General features: G+C 45.3%; 1 protein-coding gene across 2 annotated transcripts in view; it reads right to left on the reverse strand.

Annotated features, from left to right (window-relative positions):
- Positions 1-20,329, reverse strand: part of LOC146347371 (cadherin-6) — a 221,026-nt gene that overhangs the window by 76,547 nt on the left and 124,150 nt on the right. For both annotated transcript variants that reach the window (XM_084850553.1, XM_084850554.1), the window contains one exon: positions 16,825-17,183. In XM_084850553.1, coding sequence (XP_084706679.1) covers positions 16,825-17,052 — 228 coding nt within the window. In that variant the 5' untranslated portion in view covers positions 17,053-17,183. The remainder of the gene's footprint in view (positions 1-16,824; positions 17,184-20,329) is intronic.

Raw genomic sequence — 20,329 nt, forward strand, 5'->3', positions numbered from 1 at the left:
TTAAAAAAACGAAGATCATGGCATCTGGCCCCATCACTTCCTGGCATATAGAAGGGAAGAAATGGAAGCAGTGACAGATTTTACTTTCTTGTGCTCCAAGATCACCACAGACAGTGACTGCAGCCATGAAATTAAAAGACGCTTGCTTCTTGGGAGGAAAGCTATGGCAAACCTAGACAGCCTAGTAAGAAGCAGAGACATCACCTTGCCGACAAAGGTCCGTCTAATCAAAGCTATGGTTTTCCCAGTAGTGATGTATGGCTGTGAGAGCTGGACTATAAGGAAGGCTGAGCGCCGAAGAATCGATGCTTTCGAACTGTGGTGCTGGAGAAGACTTTTACGAGTCCCCTGGACTGCAAGGAGGTCAAATCAGTCCATCTTAAAGGAAATCAACCCTGAGTGCTCAATGGAAGGACAGATACTGAAGCTGAAGCTCAAATATTTTGGCCACCTAATGCAAAGAGAAAACTCTCTGGAAAAGACCCTGATGCTGGGAAAGATGAAGGCAAAAGGAGAAGGGGACGGCAGAGGATGAGATGGCTAGATAGCATCACCGATGCAATGAATATGAACTTGAGCACACTCCAGGAGAGAGCGGAGGACAGGAAGGCCTGGTGTGCTATGGTCCATAGGGTCACGAAGAGTCGGACACGACTTAATGACTGAACAACAACAACAAAGAATTGTACTGTAACAAATATAAGGCTAAAGCAGGCGCAGATACAGTGTTCATTCACGATGCTCATCCAGGCTCCACTGAAATGGCTGGATACAGTATGTCTTTGTTTTGAGGCATATGAGGCATACTATCAAGGGCCACTGTTTGCATACACTCCAATTGTCCCAGTTTATCAGAGGCTGTCCCAGTTTTCTGATACACGTCCCTGACAAATAAGTGTGCCTATTTTGCCTTGTGTTGTGATAAGAGTTTGGGGGGAATGCTTAAAAAAAAAGAAGGGGGATTAATTCACATAATACTAGGGATGGACGAAAGGGACTTACCTTGTCCCGCAGCTTGCTTCGCGGTGGGGGGGAGGCGCTTTGTCTCTCCCCCCGAAGTTCAGGCGAGGGGGGGAGGCGCCCTGCCTCGCCCGCCGAAATTCAGGCCGGTGGGGGAGGTGCCCTGCCTCGCCCGGCCGAAATTCAGGCCGGGGAGAAGCGTCCCGTCTCCCTGGCCGCGAAAGAAAAAGTGAAAAACAAAACAAAACACCTGTGATAGGCTATGTGACGATTTACGTAGCCTATCATGGCTAGATTTCCAAAGTCAGCCATGATAGGCTACGTAAATCGTCACGTAGCCTATCACGGGTGTGTGTTTTTGTTTTTACTTTTTTATTTTGTAATGGCGGCGGTGGTAGCCGGTCGGGAGACCGGCCGCCGCCCCCGCCGAAACGCCGTCGGGACCCGCTGCCGAGAGGGACATTCGGCCACGGTAAGTCCCATCCCGGGGGGGGGGGCCGGCGGAGAATTTCCCCAACACTTTCGGGGGGCTGAATGCGTTGGCGCTCGGCCTCCCGAAGATTCGTGGAGAAATTCTCCGCCATCCCTACATAATACGTACTAGAGTTCTTTTGTTTTCTTGCCCCCTATGTTAGGTCTCTGAAAGTTAAACCTCAGGGTATGTGTATGTGGTAGGGAGAAGATGTATCTTTTCTCAAGTCCAGGCTTAGACAGACTGAAGTGTTGTATGATCTACTTTGTTCTTTGGGTGCTTTTTTTTTTTACTAGCTAAGGTCCACCAAATGGAACTAGGTGCAAAATGGTGGCCCAGAAAGGCAGAGCCACATGCAAAGTGGCATTTCAAAGGGCAGAGACAATTGGCAACTGGGATGACCTGCGTAACCATGTAGAAATCTACATCCCATTTGCTACAAATGGGGTTTTTAAAGCAAAACTCAAACCTGTTAACAAAGATCTGGTCGAAGGTGACCAATTAGTACTTCTATTTCACAAGTGAGGAACACCTGAGGCTCAGGGATAGGGTATGAGCACAAAGGCAATCATGGCAGATGATTTACTTTTTCCAATTTTATTTGCTATTGTGAAAATATTCAGAGTTGGAAACCTTTGGCAATCTACTGCAGAGCACTCAGAGACCTACAAATAGATCCCAATCTACTTTCGGCCCCTGCTACTCTAGCGCACACATGTAAAAAAAGTGACAAAATTCCTTTGCAGCCCTCTTCCTTAATAATATCCAGGTAGTAAATGCTACTTAAGGGTACAATCCTATGCACGTTTAGACAGAAAAAAGGCCTACAATTCCCTGCATCCCCCAGCCAGCATGGTTGGGGCAAGCTGGGAGTTGTAGAACTATTTCTTGTATAAGCATGCATAGGATTGCACCCTAAATGTGTTTGGAGTTCCCGGTATTCTATAATACAGACAACCAGATCGTTTGTGAGATTACGAATTCTATTAAAGCAGGGTTTTAAAAATTTATTTAAAATAACTGTTATGATCAGTTTGCTGACATTTCTTACTTCAGAAGCCAACAAAGGGCAGGCAATTGCACAGGAAATGAATATAGTAGATAGCAAGCAGAGAGGCAACTTCTGCAGTGTGTGTGTGTGTGTGTGTGTGTGTGTGTGGAAGGAGGCAGGGTGGATTGTAGGGATGTCAGAGAATTCCGCCACGGATCTCGGTGAGGCCAAATGCCAGTGCATTCAGCCCCCCGAAATCTGTGGCGGAACGGCCTGCCACCCCCCCGCCCCCCCACGGATCCCCCCCGGGACGAGACTCACCTGGGGCGGATCTTCCGGGCAGCGGCGGCTCCGGTGGCGGCTGCGGCGGCAGCAGCTGCGGCAGCTGGACTTCCGGCCGGCTGCCACCGCCGCCATTTCCACTCTTGTTCTTGTAAAAAAAAAAAAAAAAGACGTGATAGGCTACATAAAGATTTACGTAGCCTATCATGGCTAGGTTTTAAAAAAAAAACACGAGGAGATAGGCTACGTAAATCTTTACGTAGCCTATCACGGCTGGGTGGGTTAAAAAAAAAAAAAACCGCATACGCAAATGGCAGCGGCTATGGCCACCGCCATCTGCGTTCCTTATTTTTGCCCGTCTTAGTCTACATTAATATTTACATAGGCTATGATGGCAAAAATAAAGGGGAATGCAAATAGCGTAGCGGGCGCTATTTGCGTCCCTTTTTGATTCCCCATTTTAGCCTATGTAAATATTTAGCCATGAAATTAAAAGCTTGCTCCTTGGGAGGAAAGCTATGGCAAACCTAGACAGCATAGTAAGAAGCAGAGACATCACCTTGCCGACAAAGGTCCGTCTAATCAAAGTTATGGTTTTCCCAGTAGTAAAGTATGGCTGTGAGAGCTGGACTACAAGTAAGGCTGAGCGCCGAAGAATGGATGCTGTCGAACTGTGGTGCTGGAGAAGACTTACGTGTCCCCTGGACTGCAAGGAGGTCAAAGCAGTCAATCCTAAAGGAAATCAACCCTGAGTGCTCATTGGAAGGACAGATACTGAAGCTGAAGCTCAAATATTTTGGCCACCTAATGCGAAGAGAAAAGTCACCAGAAAAGACCCTGATGCTGTGAAAGGTTGAAGGCAAAAGGAGAAGGGGACGGCAGAGGATGAGATGGCTAGATAGCATCACCGATGCAATGAATATGAACTTGAGCACACTCCAGGAAAGAGCAGAGGACAGGAAGGCCTGGCGTGCTATGGTCCATTGGGTCATGAAGAGTCGGACATGACTTAACGACTGAACAACAACATTGCTAAAGAGCTAAACAATGCTCAGAATGTGAATAATGCAGAAGGTGTAGCACTTAACATGCATTTGATTTTGATAAATGTGGTTTATTAGAACACCAAGTCTGGGGCTTTGTAGGAACTCTATGTATTATATTTCACACATTTCATTACATCTGCCAAATTTGAGGTTTCTTGGCAAAGAATTTTAGATTGGGTTGTTTTTTTTAAAAAACAACAACAACATACCTTGGAATTCTATCAGTCCTGACTATGTTTGCCGGAGACTTTATTTGAAGACCTGACAGAAAAGATTGGAGAGAGAGGTGGTGTAACGAGATGCTTGTTACCAAATGACGGTTGGTTTAATGAACCCTCCTAGGTTGCCTAGGGGGCCCCAAAGAAGCAGATCAATATTAAAGAGATGTGTACCTAATTTGAGGAGCTGAGTTTGATGCATCTTGCAACTTCTGTTTCTATGTCCGTCATCTCTTTCTGAGGCTCCATATTTGTTTTTCTTTCTATAACTGGGCCAGTATGAAATGTTCAGGTTGTTTTTACAGCTTCCCCCCATTCCCACCCCCACCCTCCCCGTACCCACTAACACTTCAACTGCCTGTCATTTCAAAACCTACCTCCGCATTGTTAATCTGATGGATTGACAGTTTAGAGAACTTGCATCAATGTCAGTGATATGAGGACCGGGGGGTGGGGGGAGGATACAAGAAGTCAAGTGAGTGTATACATTCCAGAACAAAGGGTAGATCAGGAAATCAAATGATGGAGCATAGCATATAAATGATAGAAATAAAAGAAACTGAGTTCCATGCATTTTCCCCTTGCCGCCTAGAAAGGAAGGTAAACACTCAGCCTGCCAGAGCATAAGGAATGCAGCCTCTGAATCAGAAAGAAGGTGTGTGTGTGTTTTTGGGCAGGAAAGGGAGGGAGGAAAGGGACCTAGGAAGAGAGAAACAGTCAGTTGCTAATCCTAGCTCTGCTGCACGTAACGTTTCCCCCCGACAAATACTATATTATAGCAAAATGTCCGACACTAGGGCCGGCAGTTCTGCTCCTCCAAAAGGGTCCCCTCTCAATGGAGGCCAGGCCACCCAAGTATCACAGGTAGGGGACATGTTTTGTATGGCACTTTGTCACACACACAAAATGAATGGGAATCATTCACTTAGATGGGGGGGGGAAAGAAAGGGGTGCTCTTAGGGACACCATTTGGAGTTGATGTTTAAGCTTTCCCCTGATGTGGATCATGAGTCTGAGTGCATGCTGGCAATCTGAAGGCCACATTCCATGTTACATTTTTTAGCACATACCTATTATCCTACACACGAAGACCAGAACATTTAGTTTTTGGGGATGAGTGTTTCAAACACCTTTGGTTTGAGTTTGATTGGCGAGGATTCCTGTATAGAGAAAATGCATGTTTTCACCTTGCAATGTGCCAGGTAGTGCTGAGCTAATGAGCTAATCGAGTTTGGACAGAGAAGGCAACTGTGTCTGAGTGCAGGAGGTTGGACGCATGACCTCTCCCCTCGCAGTTATATAGTCCTGCAGTTGTGAACCATGGGCTTGTTGAGCAGTATCAAGACAAAGGGGTTGCGGTATTAATGAGACAAGCTCTGTATACTCCAGTAGCTTGTCTTTATGCTTGTGATTTCAGCACTGCCAGACCCTATTTTATTGGGCTGGGAAATCTGCATCTGAAGAAACCAAGGGCTGGATCCAGAGCAGCCATTCCATGAATGGAAGGGCTCCTTCCATTCAGAGAAGGCACCGGGATCCAATGGAGGCTCTCTGCTGGAGGAAGGCAGCAGGGAGGTGATCTTCGCTGATTCCCCCTCCCTCTGTGTCACCTCTCATTCTACTCCAGAGGGGCCCCCAACCCTCCAGACAAGTTTTTCAGGCGGCTGCAAGGGGAAGGAGGAATTGCAAAGATCACCTCCACACCCCTTTCCTCCATTGTGATTGGAACTCCAATAAGAAACTATGATGTTGTGGTTAGAGTTCTGGACTGGGACTCGGGAGTTCCGGGGTCTAGTCCCCACTCAGCCATGAAGCTCACTGGGTGACTTTGGGCCAGTCACTGACTCTCAGCCTAATCTATTCCACAGGGTTGTTGTGAGGATAAAATTGAGAGGAGGAGGACCATGTAAGCTGCCTTGGGTTCCTTGTAAGAGGAAAAAAAGGTGGGATATAAACAAGCACTACTCTAGATCCAACTCAAAGCATATATTTTAATACCTGACACCATTTTCCAAAATGCATCTTTGATCTCGAAAGGTGGTTCCATGCCCTCCAACATTTGGCAGATGAAAATCAGGACACTCCTGTGAATGTGTGGGCATGATGGTGGCCTGGTAGCCCAAAGGATAGAGGCAACACAATCAGAGAATTGTGCCAGAAGCAGAAAATAGGAAATGCAGGTGAACCATACAAAGCCTTTAAACCCATCCTCCTGTACTCTTTCTGCATTTGGCCCTGAGAGAAATCTACATGCCCAAGGTCACAGAGTAAGTCATAGGTGGAAAATTCTTAAAGTGGACAAGGCCTGGAATTGTACTGCGTGTATAGAGAACATAACCTTACACCCAAAGTTGACAAATCTAGGATAAACTCCTCCTTCATGCCAGACAAATGCCATCATCCAAACAGAAGACAGGATGACATATGCAAAAGGGTCACTGCTGAATTAATCAAACCATCCAATAAAACAATCCATATGGCTCAAGCAAGGGAGCCAAGACACCTATCTCTGGGAATGAAAATAAATCATCCAAACTTTTTCACTGTATATGAAAATGCCTTCCTGAAGCCAACAGCATTATCGTTAGTACCCCAATTCTAAAGCAAAATCCATTCATCATGGTTCAGAGAGAGAGAGAGAGAGAGAGAGAGAGGGAGAGAGCGCAATTTCTGATCTTCCCATTTTTTTTAAGCCTCAATGGGGAAGCACTTGGCACATACCTAGAGACCTTCTGATCATTTCCAGCAACCAATCAGATGCCACTCCTGCCCACGCTATCCTTACTCTTTCCCCTATCACTCCATCCACCCCTACTTAAAAAACAACTAACAAATGGCTTACTATGCCATTTCACAGGACTGTAGTACTCCCTACACAGGTGCCAGATGGATATGGCCACTGCACTGTACAGCTTAATTACAGCCAGCGGGTAACCACAGCCAGCCAAACATCATTTCTAAAGAACAGAAAGTGATTTTCATGCCTTCGGCTTGAGCCCCAGCATCATAGATTTCAGTAGTTAAGGGTGCAATCCTATGCATGTTTAGACAGAACAAAGTCCTACTGGCTGGGGAATGCCGGGAATTGTAGGAATTTGTTCTGTCTAAACATGCACAGGATTACATCCTAAGTCTTTCTGAAGTGTAATCTGTAGAAGTTTCAAGATACAGTAAAAGGTGTCCACAACCATGTGCAGAGTGCCTTAATTTTACTAGTAAGTAACCACCTCTGATTTCCAAACAAGGATTAGAGAGAGAAGCTTCCATGACAAAGGAGAGTGGAACAAGGCTATATTTGTGCCAACCTCACCCCAAGACCTCTCCCAATACCGCTAGCATCCAATCTTTACACAGCAAACTAGTTATGGCACTGAGGTGCCAGCAATAGCATTTTCCAGTGTTATTATATAGCAAAAACCCTGAACGGATGTATTGAAATGTTTGAAAAGGGGTGGTGGTGGGTGGGGCGGGGAGTTCATACAAGTGACAAGAGAAAGCTATCGGATTGGTATGAGAATTAGAAGTCAAGCTGTCATTTAGTAAGACTTAAGTTAGAGAACCATTCAACTATATGTTACTGTGCAAAACGTGCATTGGGGGTCTGGAAATTACCCCATAACATAACACAAAAAGCAAATGCACAAGCCCCCATGAGGCAGTCTGAACTTTAGGGAATGCGACAATCAAAGAGCAAGCAGCTTGAATTAGAACAACTAGGTGTTACATACATACATTTGTTTATTTATTTTAAATTAACATTTATACATTGCCTTATCTATTAAAAAGTCACCAAGGCAGTGTACAACAATCTCAGACAATGAAGCCACATTGTTTTGGTTTTACATATTGTTTTATTTACACGCTGATTGCAGTGGGACCAACTACAGGCATACAAGTATCTAGTCTTGCAAAAGGGATCAAGTGCTGCCTGCCTCTCCCACGAGGGGGCCCATCAGAGGGTGTTTTGCTGAGCGTTCCCTCAAACCTGGAGCCGGCCCTGGATAACATAGGCCAAAATAGCCTCTTAGGCTAAGACCAAGCATAAACATAATCTATATAAGCTCATTGTCATAGCTGCCTTCTATTGTCTAGTATATTAATTAAAAACGGATTTGTGTGGACTTTGCTCTAATCAATGAGACGTTTGCATACTGCACTCTCCTTCTAACACATCAGCCATTTCCAATAAGACATGTGTTTGTCTTTCATGCCTCATGGCTAATTGTTCAATTACAAGGATGTGAGCCGCTCTGACACCCAAGAACACATGGAAAGCCAGTTGTGAAGTGCTTGTGGCTATGGAGTCAATGACATTTATATACCATGTGTCCATTCCATACTTTGCAAGATAAAGTGCCATTCACACTAAAATAAACAACTTCAAACATAACTCCCAGGGCCTATCACATTTCCTGGCTCTGTCCTACCAGCGAGTCTTAGATCCTATTACCCATATTTCAGCTACGAGTCATCCCTCAGTACCATCTTCCACATCACAGTGTCCTCCAGATGAGTTGACTACAACTCCCATCATCCTCCAGCCAGCCAGGGCACCTGGTTGGGAAAGGTTGCCTTACATGTTTATAGAATGAAGGCCTGTTGAGGTGGATGGAGCTATGAATTGTAATAATATGTGGGAAATGGTGAAGTACCTTAGAGATTAGGTCTGTGTTCCAAAGGGACAGATGGGAATGGACTGCATGCACATCTAGAGCATTGCTTTCTGTTTTTGCAGATCCCGAGAAAAATCTACATGCCCAAAGTCACATAATAAGTCATAGGTGGAGAATTCTTAAAGTGCACAAGGCCTGGAATTGTACTCCACATATGCAGAGGCAAGACACAAAGCTTTAGGACTGAGGGACAAAATCTTACATGGATGCTCATCACTATGAGTGCTATGTCAAAATGTTACCTGCATGTTAGAGCTTTTCTACATGACAGCTTTGCCTTTCCTACTTTTCTGCTATATAACCTCTAGATGGCACTGTGGTATAGTGGAGTAGTGCAAATACACATAATGCGAAGAGGAAACTCTCTGGAAAAGACCCTGATGCTGGGAAAAATTGAAGGCAAAAGGAGAAGGGGACGGCAGAGGATGAGATGGCTAGATAGTATCACTGATGCATTGAATATGAACTTGAGCGCACTCCGGGAGAGAACGCAGGACAGGAAGGCCTGGCGTGCTATGGTCCATGGGGTCACGAAGAGTCGGACACGACTGAACGACAACAACAGCAAGCAAATACACAAGTAGAAACACCACTTTGAGAAGTAATACCCCGTTTTTCCTGTGCTCTAAAAAAACAGAAGCAAAAAACAGAGGATCACGACATCGTCTAAAGAATCCGTAAACAACAATGAGCGCACAACAAATGCCTCCTGTAGAAAAGCTGTTAGAATGAGCCACCACAGTTCAAACACCATGGCTCGAACTTTAGTATCACCCATGCCAGCTCAACTGAAATACTCAATGGAAAGAGCTCACACATTCAGCTGCACATCATAAAAGTGTATGGTGGTATTATGACAGCTGACATTTTCTGAATTCAGTGGAGCACATTTCTGAGCAAACATGCATAGGATTGGGCTCCAAGTCTAAAATCTTGGAGCAGGGAACCACATATGCAACTCACCAGATGAATTCCAGTTCCCCAGATAAAACATGCAGAGCATGAAACAAGCAGTCCGGAGAGAGTGGAAAGGCACTCATATTCACATGCTCAGTGGATGCGTCTTAAGAGTTTCCTCCTTCCTGACCTCATGCCTGCTTGCAAGATGGGGGTGGGGTGGGAAGGGAGGAAACAAGAGTCAAAGCCAAAGGATATGAGGGCAGGAGCAGTGCTGCATTCAGCTGTGGCTAACAGCACTCGCAGTCAAATCACTTTGTCCTTGGGAGTGTAGCTAATTCCCAGATTTATGGTTTGGCCTTCCCAAGAGCTTACTTCATCAGATCCATGCAGTGAACATTGTGGTGTAGTGGCAAGAGTGTTGCACTAGGAGCTGGGAGATCTGGGTTCTAGTCCCCACTCGGCCATGGAAGTTCACTGGGTGACTTTGGGCCAGTCACAGACTCTCAGCCTAACCCACCTCACAGGGTTGTTGTTGTGAGGATAAAATGAGAGGAGGAGGATAATGTAAGCCGCCTTGGGTTCCTTGCAAGAGGAAAAAAGGCGGGGTATAAATGCAATCAATCAATCAATCAATTGTGTGTGTGTGTGCATGTGTGCGCACGGCACGCATGTGCGTGCATGTCGTATGAATGCTAGTCTGGCTGTACTGTTGTTAAGTAGATTACAGGCTAATGGCTCCATGGCCAGGGAAATGTCTCTTAATAGGAAGCAATGGCAAAGACACAGCAGAAACTTCCCAGGAATGTGACAGCATTCCCCTCCCAGCTAAGGATGATGCAATCCATGTGTTTGTGTGTAAAAACAACTGAAGGTGAGATGTAGGTGGTGGGGCTGTCAGCCAGAGAAACCACTGTTTGAGGCAGAAAGGAGCTCTGGAAGGTGCCTTTTTGGGCTGCTGGTGTTGCTCAGGAGATCTGATGTGGGGAATGTTTGGTAGGAATGTCAAACAGATTGCCTCCACTTATGCTCAACATCTATATTTGGAAATGAACCCAACTATTACAGAAACACCTTCAGTCACCACCAGTGTTCCCTCCCAAGGAAACCAAACCCAGGCAAGCATCTCACCACATGGGGGATAGGGATACGTAACGATATATACAGACACACACATGTTGAGGTAAAGTGCATGATCAAGCAAGTTAACAAGATATGACTGTAAGATACCCAGAATGCAAAACAACAACAAATCCCTTTCGCTGAAGCATGGCTACAAGGCATACAAGGAATGTCTGCTGGCACATTGAGGCATGTAATAAACCATTCCTGTACCAAAATAGCACAATCATTACCTAAACAGCATGCATTTTAGTGCTGAGTTATACTAACCATCAGGGCGGGCAGCAGCACTTGGCATCCTTGGGCAGCTATCAGAGTCCCAGCATGGTCTGCTATTGGTACCTGCTGGTGGCTTGGAGCTACTGTTTAAATTCCTACAATGCCTCTGATGTTGCATCGTTCTGTCACTCCATCCGGGGTGGTGGTGGTGGTGGTCTGACATTGTAATTTCCCACAGTTCCTGAAGAGACACTCATCAGAGCTGCCCACCACTGTCAGGTAATCCCATTGGGGGGCTCTCTTGACTGGCTGGGGCTGGACAGGTATCACAGGGCATTTTGTCAAGGGCCCAAACAAACCTGGAATCGGCCTTGCTAAAAATAAACAATGCCTCCTGAGACCCCACCTCAAATGTACCTTTTGTTTGCTTCTTCTTCAGTTAGTCACAGCCATGGAAGAAGGAAGTCAGACCACACTTCCCTTTCTGCCCAGGCAATTGACTGATGGTGCTTCAACAATGGGGTGACATTCCCTATCTTCCCAGCAGCTCACAGTACAGAGCAGGAAGGCCGGGTGTGCCACCCCACTGCCTGACACAATGGATCAACTTCACTCACATTTGTAGCCTTCCCCCAAAAAAATTGGCAAAAAGGCAGTCCCTCTTTGCAAGCTGTGAAAAAGAGTGCCATCCATGTTAGGGCTGATATTTCAGCTCACCCCTAAAAATGTAATATATGACCCTTCATATGCAGACCAACATGTAACCATATGTTAATTCTAACTTCTAATTCTTCAAATGTTCTGGGCAAGCCCTCCAGATGTTTTGGACTATAACTCCCATAATCCCTGAATATTGGCAATGCTAGCTGGTGCTGATGGGAGTTGTAGTCTTTATCTGACCTAGGCCATTCAGGTAAACACAGTTGTAATCTGGGACGGAGACTGTTTCTGAGTGCAGTAGTTAAGCAGTACTTCCATTACTTCACTCTGACTTTCTCAGCTGCTCATCTGCATGTCAAATCCACCCATGGCTGAGCAGCTGATTGGCAAGCTTGAGAAGTGGCCACCTACTCTGAGGGAAATAGTCAAAGCTTTGTGGAAAGAGATCACACTATGTGCACCCACAGGTCAAGAAGATGCCCCTGAGATTGAAAATGTTTTGTCTGCAAGATCTAAGAGGTCAGGTTGAAGCGAGGACTGCTCAGATGGAACAAGGAGTGTTGGATCCAAAAAGAACACTACGTTCTTTCTACATACTGTTCTCCCCCTTCATAGTTACATGATTAGAACGAATATTGGCTTTTTGTTAGAATTCACAATGCAGTACTTCTGCAATTGTTGTGTGGTGCTGTCTATTACATTTCACTCACTCCTAAAGGCTTATCTGAAGATAAACTCCCATCCTGTTAAATCCTTTATAAACTTCATATAAAGCAAAAACTGGCAGACCCAGGGTCTTCAACCGCCCCGCATTATACCAGGGACATGCTCACCTTTCTCCACCATACCATTGTAAAGATGCATATCAACATACCAGGAAGGGAAAAAATGCAGTACGTCACTTCTATTAAATATTAAACACAGAAAACAACAAATACAGGACTAATTCAAGCTCCGTGAAAATGATTGGAGAGGGTATTTTGGTTGGATTTGGGGGATCACCTTTGATCAGTAAGCTGTTGATTAACCTGTTATACTTGCCAGTCTGAAAAGGCCCTTCCAGTCATCTTTTGGAGTGGGCGGGGCAGAAAGGGAGACCTTGGATCCCAGGACCAAGCCACACTACAGAGGGTGACACAACAGAAATTCTAATTCTGTAGATGGCACTGGACTGAGCAACACTTTCCTGATGATCACAAACCTGCTGGTGAAATTACAGTTTGCTCTCTTACGCTCCCAAACGAAAAAGAAAGTTATGTTTTATCAAGGTAACATGCCTCAAATATGATAATCGATATGATATCTGAGTCGTCTTGCTGTTATGGCCTTTGCAGTAACCACATGATAAGCATGGTCACCACAACCCAAAGCCCCACACAGGTGTTGCCATATGCATGCTGAGCACCTGTCTACACTAGCTTTTCCATTCATTCCAGTGGAGGGAGCACATCTACATTTGCAAGGGGAGGCACCCATGGCTCAGAGCTAATCACTGCATGAGGATGCTTAGCTGCAAGCAAGGGCATATGCACACATAAACACAAAACTTCATACAAAGAGTCTAGCCTGATGGGGGAGCTAAAAGTATGTAACCTAATCACCTCCCAATAGCAACAGCACAAGTCTAAAAGATGCATTCAAGTTTATCATCTCCCAGTGAAGCCTTAGTGGATGGGAACCGTGCATGTATTTATCTCTTCCAAGCGAAAATGGATATACATGTCGTTTCAATGTCTGGGTCTTACATGGCAGCAAATTCCATTGATTTCCGTGAAATGTACTTTCATATGTATTTAGGATCAGACAGCAAGTTGTGGAGATGTGACTTCATAATAGTGCGAATCAGCCTTGAAATGTAAGCTTACAAAGCTTCCCCCCGCCCCCGCAAATCATCACTTTGCTCCCCAGTGTTGGTACTGCTCGTCCGTCTGAGAAAGATGACAAGCCATTCATAAAGATTAGAGAGGGCAAATGTATGCAGCCCTCATACCACATTTTTTGTAACTTGCCCTATAAATTCAGTGATCTAAACAGCCTGTGGCCAGGTTACCTGAAGGACCATCTCCGTCCATATATGTCTGCCGAGACCCTACAGTCATCCTCAGAGGCCCTCCGCCAGGTGCCCCTGCCAAATGAAGTGAGATAGGTGGCTGCTAAGAACAGGGCCTTTTCAGTGGTGGCACCCCAATTGTGAAATGCTCTCCACAGAGAAGCTCATCTGGGGCCTACCTTGTGGTCTTTTCAGCATCACATGAAGACCTTTTTATTCTCCCAGGCATTTTAAGCTCTTCAGTTTTTACTGTTTAAATTCTGATATGTATTTTGAGATCTTTAAACTGCTGTGGTTTTGTACCCTGGTTTTATACTATAGTTTTAAACTTTGAAAAGTTTTATATTACATTTTATCATGCTGTAGTATTTTGTTGTTTTAACTGTTGTGAACTACGATACATAAATACCAATGCTATTTCTTTAAAATGTTTGTATCCCACCATTGAATGGAAGTGTCTGAGATATCTTACCAAAAATAATAACTGTAAAACCAGTAACACCATGATAATAACAGAACATCAATACCTATGTTAGTCATTCATGGCATAAAAGAAAAGAGAACCATTTTTCCCCTAAAGATTCCCTGCCTCATTGCTCGGAGGCAATTTGTACTCGCCTAAATTGACTCTGGTACAAGCAGAAGCAGCGAGAGAGGCCAGTTTCAAAGTTCTTTTCTAGCTCTTTCCCCTGTTTGGATTAAGGAACTGTCTGAAACATGTAGAGCGTAGTCTAATGCAGGGGTGTTGAACCACAAGGCCAGCCTGCTTGCGATAGCAGGATGCCCTCTGGGGTCTTCCAGATGGTCACGGCCTCCACCCCCTGGCTCCACTTCCTTTCTCCTTACCACCAATTGTTTAATGGTTTCCTGGCCCTTTGTGCGTAGATATGCCAGTATTTTTGGCCCCACCCCTTTTGCCTTTGGCCCTGCCCACCACTGGATCGTGGCCCTGAAGAGCGTCTCTGAAATTGAATTTGGCCCTTGGGCTGAAAGAGGTTCAACACTCTTGGGGTGTGCTTCCACACTATCGGCTTCACCTGGCTTGGAACCTTTTTGCAATGTTTCCCCAATTGCATCTGCTCCTTTTCCATTTTCCACAGTGCTTAAAGTCCCGGCTTATCATCACTGCAGCCTGGAGCTCTGTGCTGTTTCCACTGAGCTCTAATCAAATTATGTTCTTGATGGCTGGGTGGAGTCTGGGTTGGGTCTGATTACTTCATCCATGTTCCCATCTCCTCCTCTTCCTAAGTCCCCCCTCCCTCTCCCCCTTCACTGACAGAAACATACTTCCGGGGGTGGGGTGGGGGGGCTGGAAGTGAACGTCATCAGACTGGCAGGGGCTGCTGAACAAATCAGAGAGGCTTCCCCCTCCAGGCTCTACTCCCCTTAATGGCAATCTTGTGAACAAGCCTCATAAACCACAATGGGAGTTACTTCTGAGTAGACTTCCCAGATGAATGCCTGATTCCATCCATTTCTTTTCCTTTCCCTCTAAATAGCAGGCTATCACATTAGGAGGCACCCCTAAGGCTACCGCATTAGCAGGCACACACTAAGTCAGTACCTCATTAACACACTATTTCACAAGTCTTCCATCACACATACCCTCCACATCAGTATGTTGCTATGACTCTATCACTTAATCGTGAAATAGCACTAACACATATTTGCACTATTGCATGATAGTGCTATGGCGCAATAGCGCATTAGTCTGGGGTGCCTGCTGACTCCTGTTGAGGTCAAGGGCATTTCTTTCTGGAAAATGCGCTAATGCGCAATAATGCTATTGCACATAGTGCTAATGCATGTTACTGCTATTTCGCAATTGAGTGATAAGAGTCATAGGAAGATACTAACATAGAGGGTGTGCATATTGATCACAGACCTGCACAACAGTGTGATAATGAGATTGCAGCTAAGCATGTAATATGAAAACTAGACTATGATGCTTGCGGCATTGTTTCCCTGGTCTAAATGACACAAAGGAATATTAGCCGTGGATCCTCCGCATGTGTAGTTCTAGGGAAGTGACCTGAGATAAACCTTATTTTCAGGCTGTAGTGGGAGTATTTGCTTGCCCACGATAGCAGGCTTATACGCACTAGTGTTCCAGCGCTTATTTTCAATAATGTTTTAAAAGTTGACCCTCCGGCATCCAGCTCCAAAACGGTGATGAAACTTCTGTAAAACAGAGAGGTAAAGGGTTGGGTCACTGATGTAATAAGCGACACTCCCACAAGGGCCGGGCTACATGCCCCATGGGCAGGCCTATGATACTGAACCCTGTGCAGTTGTGGAAACAGATCAGTAGTGGAGCCAAAGTAAGCTGGAAAAGTTGGACTATAACCAGTCTCCGAAGAAGCAGTTTTTCCACGATAAAACACGGGGCTGGTGCTGAATGGCCACAATGTCATGGAAACACAAAGACATCACCGTGCAGCCAGGTTGGAGTAAATCGCTGGTGGAAACACAGACCTGGTCTGTATAACAAGAGGCTATACAGAACATCCAGTGTTACTCAAGATTTCTGCAGAACTTCAAGATTCACAAACAATAAGGCAGCAGCTCTTAAAATGAAACCAAGCGCATCCAACCAAAAATTGCTTCTAGATAACATGATGACCCAAGTCCCAAATCATGTCAGTAGTATATGCAGTCATCCTGTAATCTGGAGCATTATGTGACTAAACATACAGCACCATTTTCTGGATTTACAAGCAAGCCTCCAATTTCACTATTACAATCTTAAATACATTTGCTGGCTCATTTATAGGAGGAGGAGAGGAATCTTCTAATGTTAAATCTCCAAAGCACTGAGCAGTATATTCTGTTAAAATGCCTTCTTTGTGACCCTAATGGTATAGATCAATGTACCTCTACTGAAATTAAGGGACACATTTTAATTCCCTATGTTGCAAGCTCAACAGCATGGAACTTCTTAATGCAACTAAATTGATTTTCTTGTTAAAGACAAGTTCTAATTGCATATTGTACCCTAAACGTGTATGGCTGTTGATATGTAAATCAGACCACATTTTCTGCCATTTCCTGCATTGTTTGCTCAGTCGATGGAGCACACTCTGCAATTCTCGCACAGAAACTATTTATCAGGAGACTGCTAAGAGGCAGTCAGTGTAATGGCATGGCATGACATGGCATGCCGTTTTGACTGGTCCATTATGAGAGACTTCTCAAAGCTCTAGAATTAAGTGGAGCGAAAAATAAAAATCTTACCTTGCCAACATACTGATAGTCAGAGCCTGTGTATTCCTCTAAAAGAAAGAATTGATTCCACATCCAGCTTCTTTTGGAACGATTAAACTCTTTCTTGTTGCTTCTAGATAGATCCCAAACCACTGGGTTTTCTGGAAGGCCACTAGTTCTTTTGGATAATGGTGTGGAAGAACTTTGGTGGAGATGAGAAACCCAGAAGAGGAGCCAGAAGCAATGATAAGTCCTCATTGTGGCAATACAAACCAAGATTGAAGTGGTGATTCCTTTCTTCACCTTAATGCAAATTGGTTTTCTGTGCTGGAGCCAGTCTCATTCCTCTTTTGTTCCTTAATGTTCTTTGCTTAGGTCTCTATGGATCTCTGAAATAAATAAAAACAACAACAATTTACCAAGCATTTACAGGGCTACTTAGCATTCAGTATAACAGAAAATATGACAGAAAGGTAGCTGTAATTGCCACAAAAGGAATCCTGGAAGGCTCTCAGTTCTTAAACGTTCCAAGTTTTCCTTTACATAAACTGAATGCAATATCTCTATTGAGTAGGAGGAATAAACACTATTTATTTTGCTCTTTATCCTACTTACTTGAAAAATACTAGTTTGATCAACTTGATTATTCCTTTGACTTTGTTCATGGTGATTTCATTTATTATATCAAGAATTGTTGTTGTTTTCAATTGGGACATTTTAAACTGTGGTAATAATTATGGACCATAGGACATATATGCAGCATTACAGTAATTCTGTACATTTCTTGATTAGGCATTTATGAGATGAACCAAGTCCTAATCAGGGTACCACAGGATGCTGTGTGCCTCTCTGTTTGAACTGATTGATGATACTGGGAACTAATTGGGAACCCCTAGTTTTGTTGTGGGAATAGTCCCCTTTTCCAGACATTGCTCCCTTCTTCTCAGGGACTTTAAAGTAAAATATCCATTTGACTTTGCTCCCTTTAATGTCTGATTAGCCCATTACTAGGACTGATCCATTTTTACTTTCCTTTAGACATACTTCGGAAATCCCATTTCTGTCTCTGTAACTAAATCTCTTTGTAACTAAATTTAATAATGACTAACAAATACCTTTACTTCACAAATGTTAGGACAGAGAAACCTTGGGTGTGTTTCCATGCTATCGGCTTCACCTGGCTTGGGACTTTGTTGCGATGTTTCCCCAATTGCATCTGCTCCTTTTCCAGTTTCCACAGTGCTTAAATTATCATTGCTGTAGCCTGGGGCTCAGCTATGGTTTTCCCAGTAGCAACGCATGGCTGTGAGAGCTGGACTGTAAGGAAGGCTGAGCACCGAAGAATTGATGCCTTCGAACTGTGGTGCTGGAGAAGACTCTTACGAGTCCCCTGGACTGCAAGGAGGTCAAATCAGTCAATCGTAAAGGAAATCAACCCTGAGTGCTCATTGGAAGGACAGATACTGAAGCTGAAGCTCAAATATTCTGGCCACCTAACCTAATGCGAAGAGAAAACTCCCTGGAAAAGACCCTGATGCTGGGAAAGACTGAAGGCAAAAGGAGAAGGGGACGGCAGAGGATGCGCTGGCTAGATAGCATCACTGATGCAATGAATATGAATTTGAGCACACTTCGGGAAAGAGCGGAGGACAGGAAGGCCTGGCGTGCTATGGTCCATGGGGTCACGAAGAGTCGGACACGACTTAACGACTGAACAACAACAACAGCCTGGGGCTCTGTGCTGTTTCCACTGAGCTCTAATTGAATTATGTTCTTGATGGCTGGGTGGAGTCTGGGTTGGGTCTGATTACTTCATCCATGTTCCCATCTCCTCCTCTTGCTGAGTCCCCCTCCCTCTCCCCCTTCGCTGCTAGAAACATACTTCCAGGTGGGGTGGGGGGATTGGAAGTGAACGTCATCAGACTGGCAGGGGCTGCTGAACCAATCAGAGCGGCTCCCACCTCCAGGGTCTACTCCCCTTAATGGCAATCTTGAGAACAAGCCTCATTGACCACAATGGGAGTTACTTCTGCGTAGTCTTCCCAGACGTATGCTGGATTCTGCCCATTTTTTCCTTTCCCTCTAAATAGCAGGCTACCACATTAGGAGGAACCCCTAAGGCTACCACATTAGCAGGCACACGCTAAGTTGCTATCTCATTATCACACTATTGCACAAGTCTTCCATCAATAGGCATACCCTCCACATCAGTATATTGTTATGACTCTATCACTCAATCGTGAAATAGCACTAACACACATTTGCGCTATCACACGATAACACATTAGTCCAGGGGTGCCTGCTGACTCCTGTTGAGGTCAAGGGGCCTTCACCTCAACAGCCAAAGTAAGCTGGAAAAGTTGGACTATAACCAGTCTCAGAAGAAGTGGTTTTTCCATGATAAAATGCAGGGCTGGTGCTGAATGGCCATGATGTCATGGAAACACAGAGACTTCACCGTGAAGCCAGGTTGGAGTAAATCACTGGTGGAAACTAGGGTTGGCGGAGAATTTCTCCCCGAAACTTCGGGGGGCCGAGCACCAACGCGTTCAGCCCCCCGAAGAAGTTTCGGGGAGAAATTCTCCGCACCCCCCCGCCCCGGGACGGGACTTACCTTTCCCGAATGTCCCTCCTAGCGGCGGGTCCCGGCGGCGGTTCGTTGGGTCTTCGTCAGGGGCGGGGGCGGCAGCCGATCTTTCGACTGGCTGCCGCCGCCGCCATTCCAATAAAACTAAAAAAAAAACAAACGCCCCCGTAATAGGCTACGTGACGATTAACGTAGCCTATCACGGCTAGATTTGCAAAGTCAGCTGTGATAGGCTACGTAAATCGTCACGTAGCCTATCACTGGTGACTTAAAAAAAAAAAAACGCGTACGGCTAATGGCGGCCCCCATAGGGAGCCGCCATTCACGTTCCTTATTTGGTCGCCGTAGTCTACGTAAAGATTTACGTAGACTACAGCGACCAAATAAGGAACGCGAATGGCAGCTCCCTATGGGGGCCGCCATTTGCGTACGCGCTTTTTTTTTTTAAAGTCACCCGTGATAGGCTACGTGACAATTTACGTAGCCTATCACGGCTGACTTTGCAGATCTAGCCGTGATAGGCTACATTAATCGTCACGTTGCCTATCACAGGGGCGTTGTTGTTTTTTTTAACTTTTTATTTTGCGGCTGGGCAAGGCGAGGCGCCTCCTCCCCGGCCTGAATTTCGGCCGGGCGAGGCAGGAAGCCTCCCCCCCCAGCTTGAATTTTGGCCGGGCGAGGCGGGAAGCCTCCCCCCCCCCGGCCTGAACTTCGGGGGGAGAGCAGCGAAGCGCCTCCCCCCCACCGCGAAAAGCTGCGAGACCAGGTAAGTGACTTTCGTGCACCCCTAGTGGAAACACAGCCCTTGTGTTTGGATCCCTAAACTGAAAGCTCAAAAGAGCATACCCGAGTATCAAGTGCAATGTCATAATAAAGAACAAAAATTCATTGTTGGAATCCAGTGGTCCAAGATTTGGGAATCACAGGCACAGTATATTAACTATAAAT

Source organism: Heloderma suspectum, chromosome 4 (genome assembly GCF_057233095.1).
Source record: "Heloderma suspectum isolate Gila_16-S chromosome 4, 16-S_ref, whole genome shotgun sequence".
In the NCBI taxonomy this organism is placed as follows: Eukaryota; Metazoa; Chordata; class Lepidosauria; order Squamata; family Helodermatidae; genus Heloderma; species Heloderma suspectum.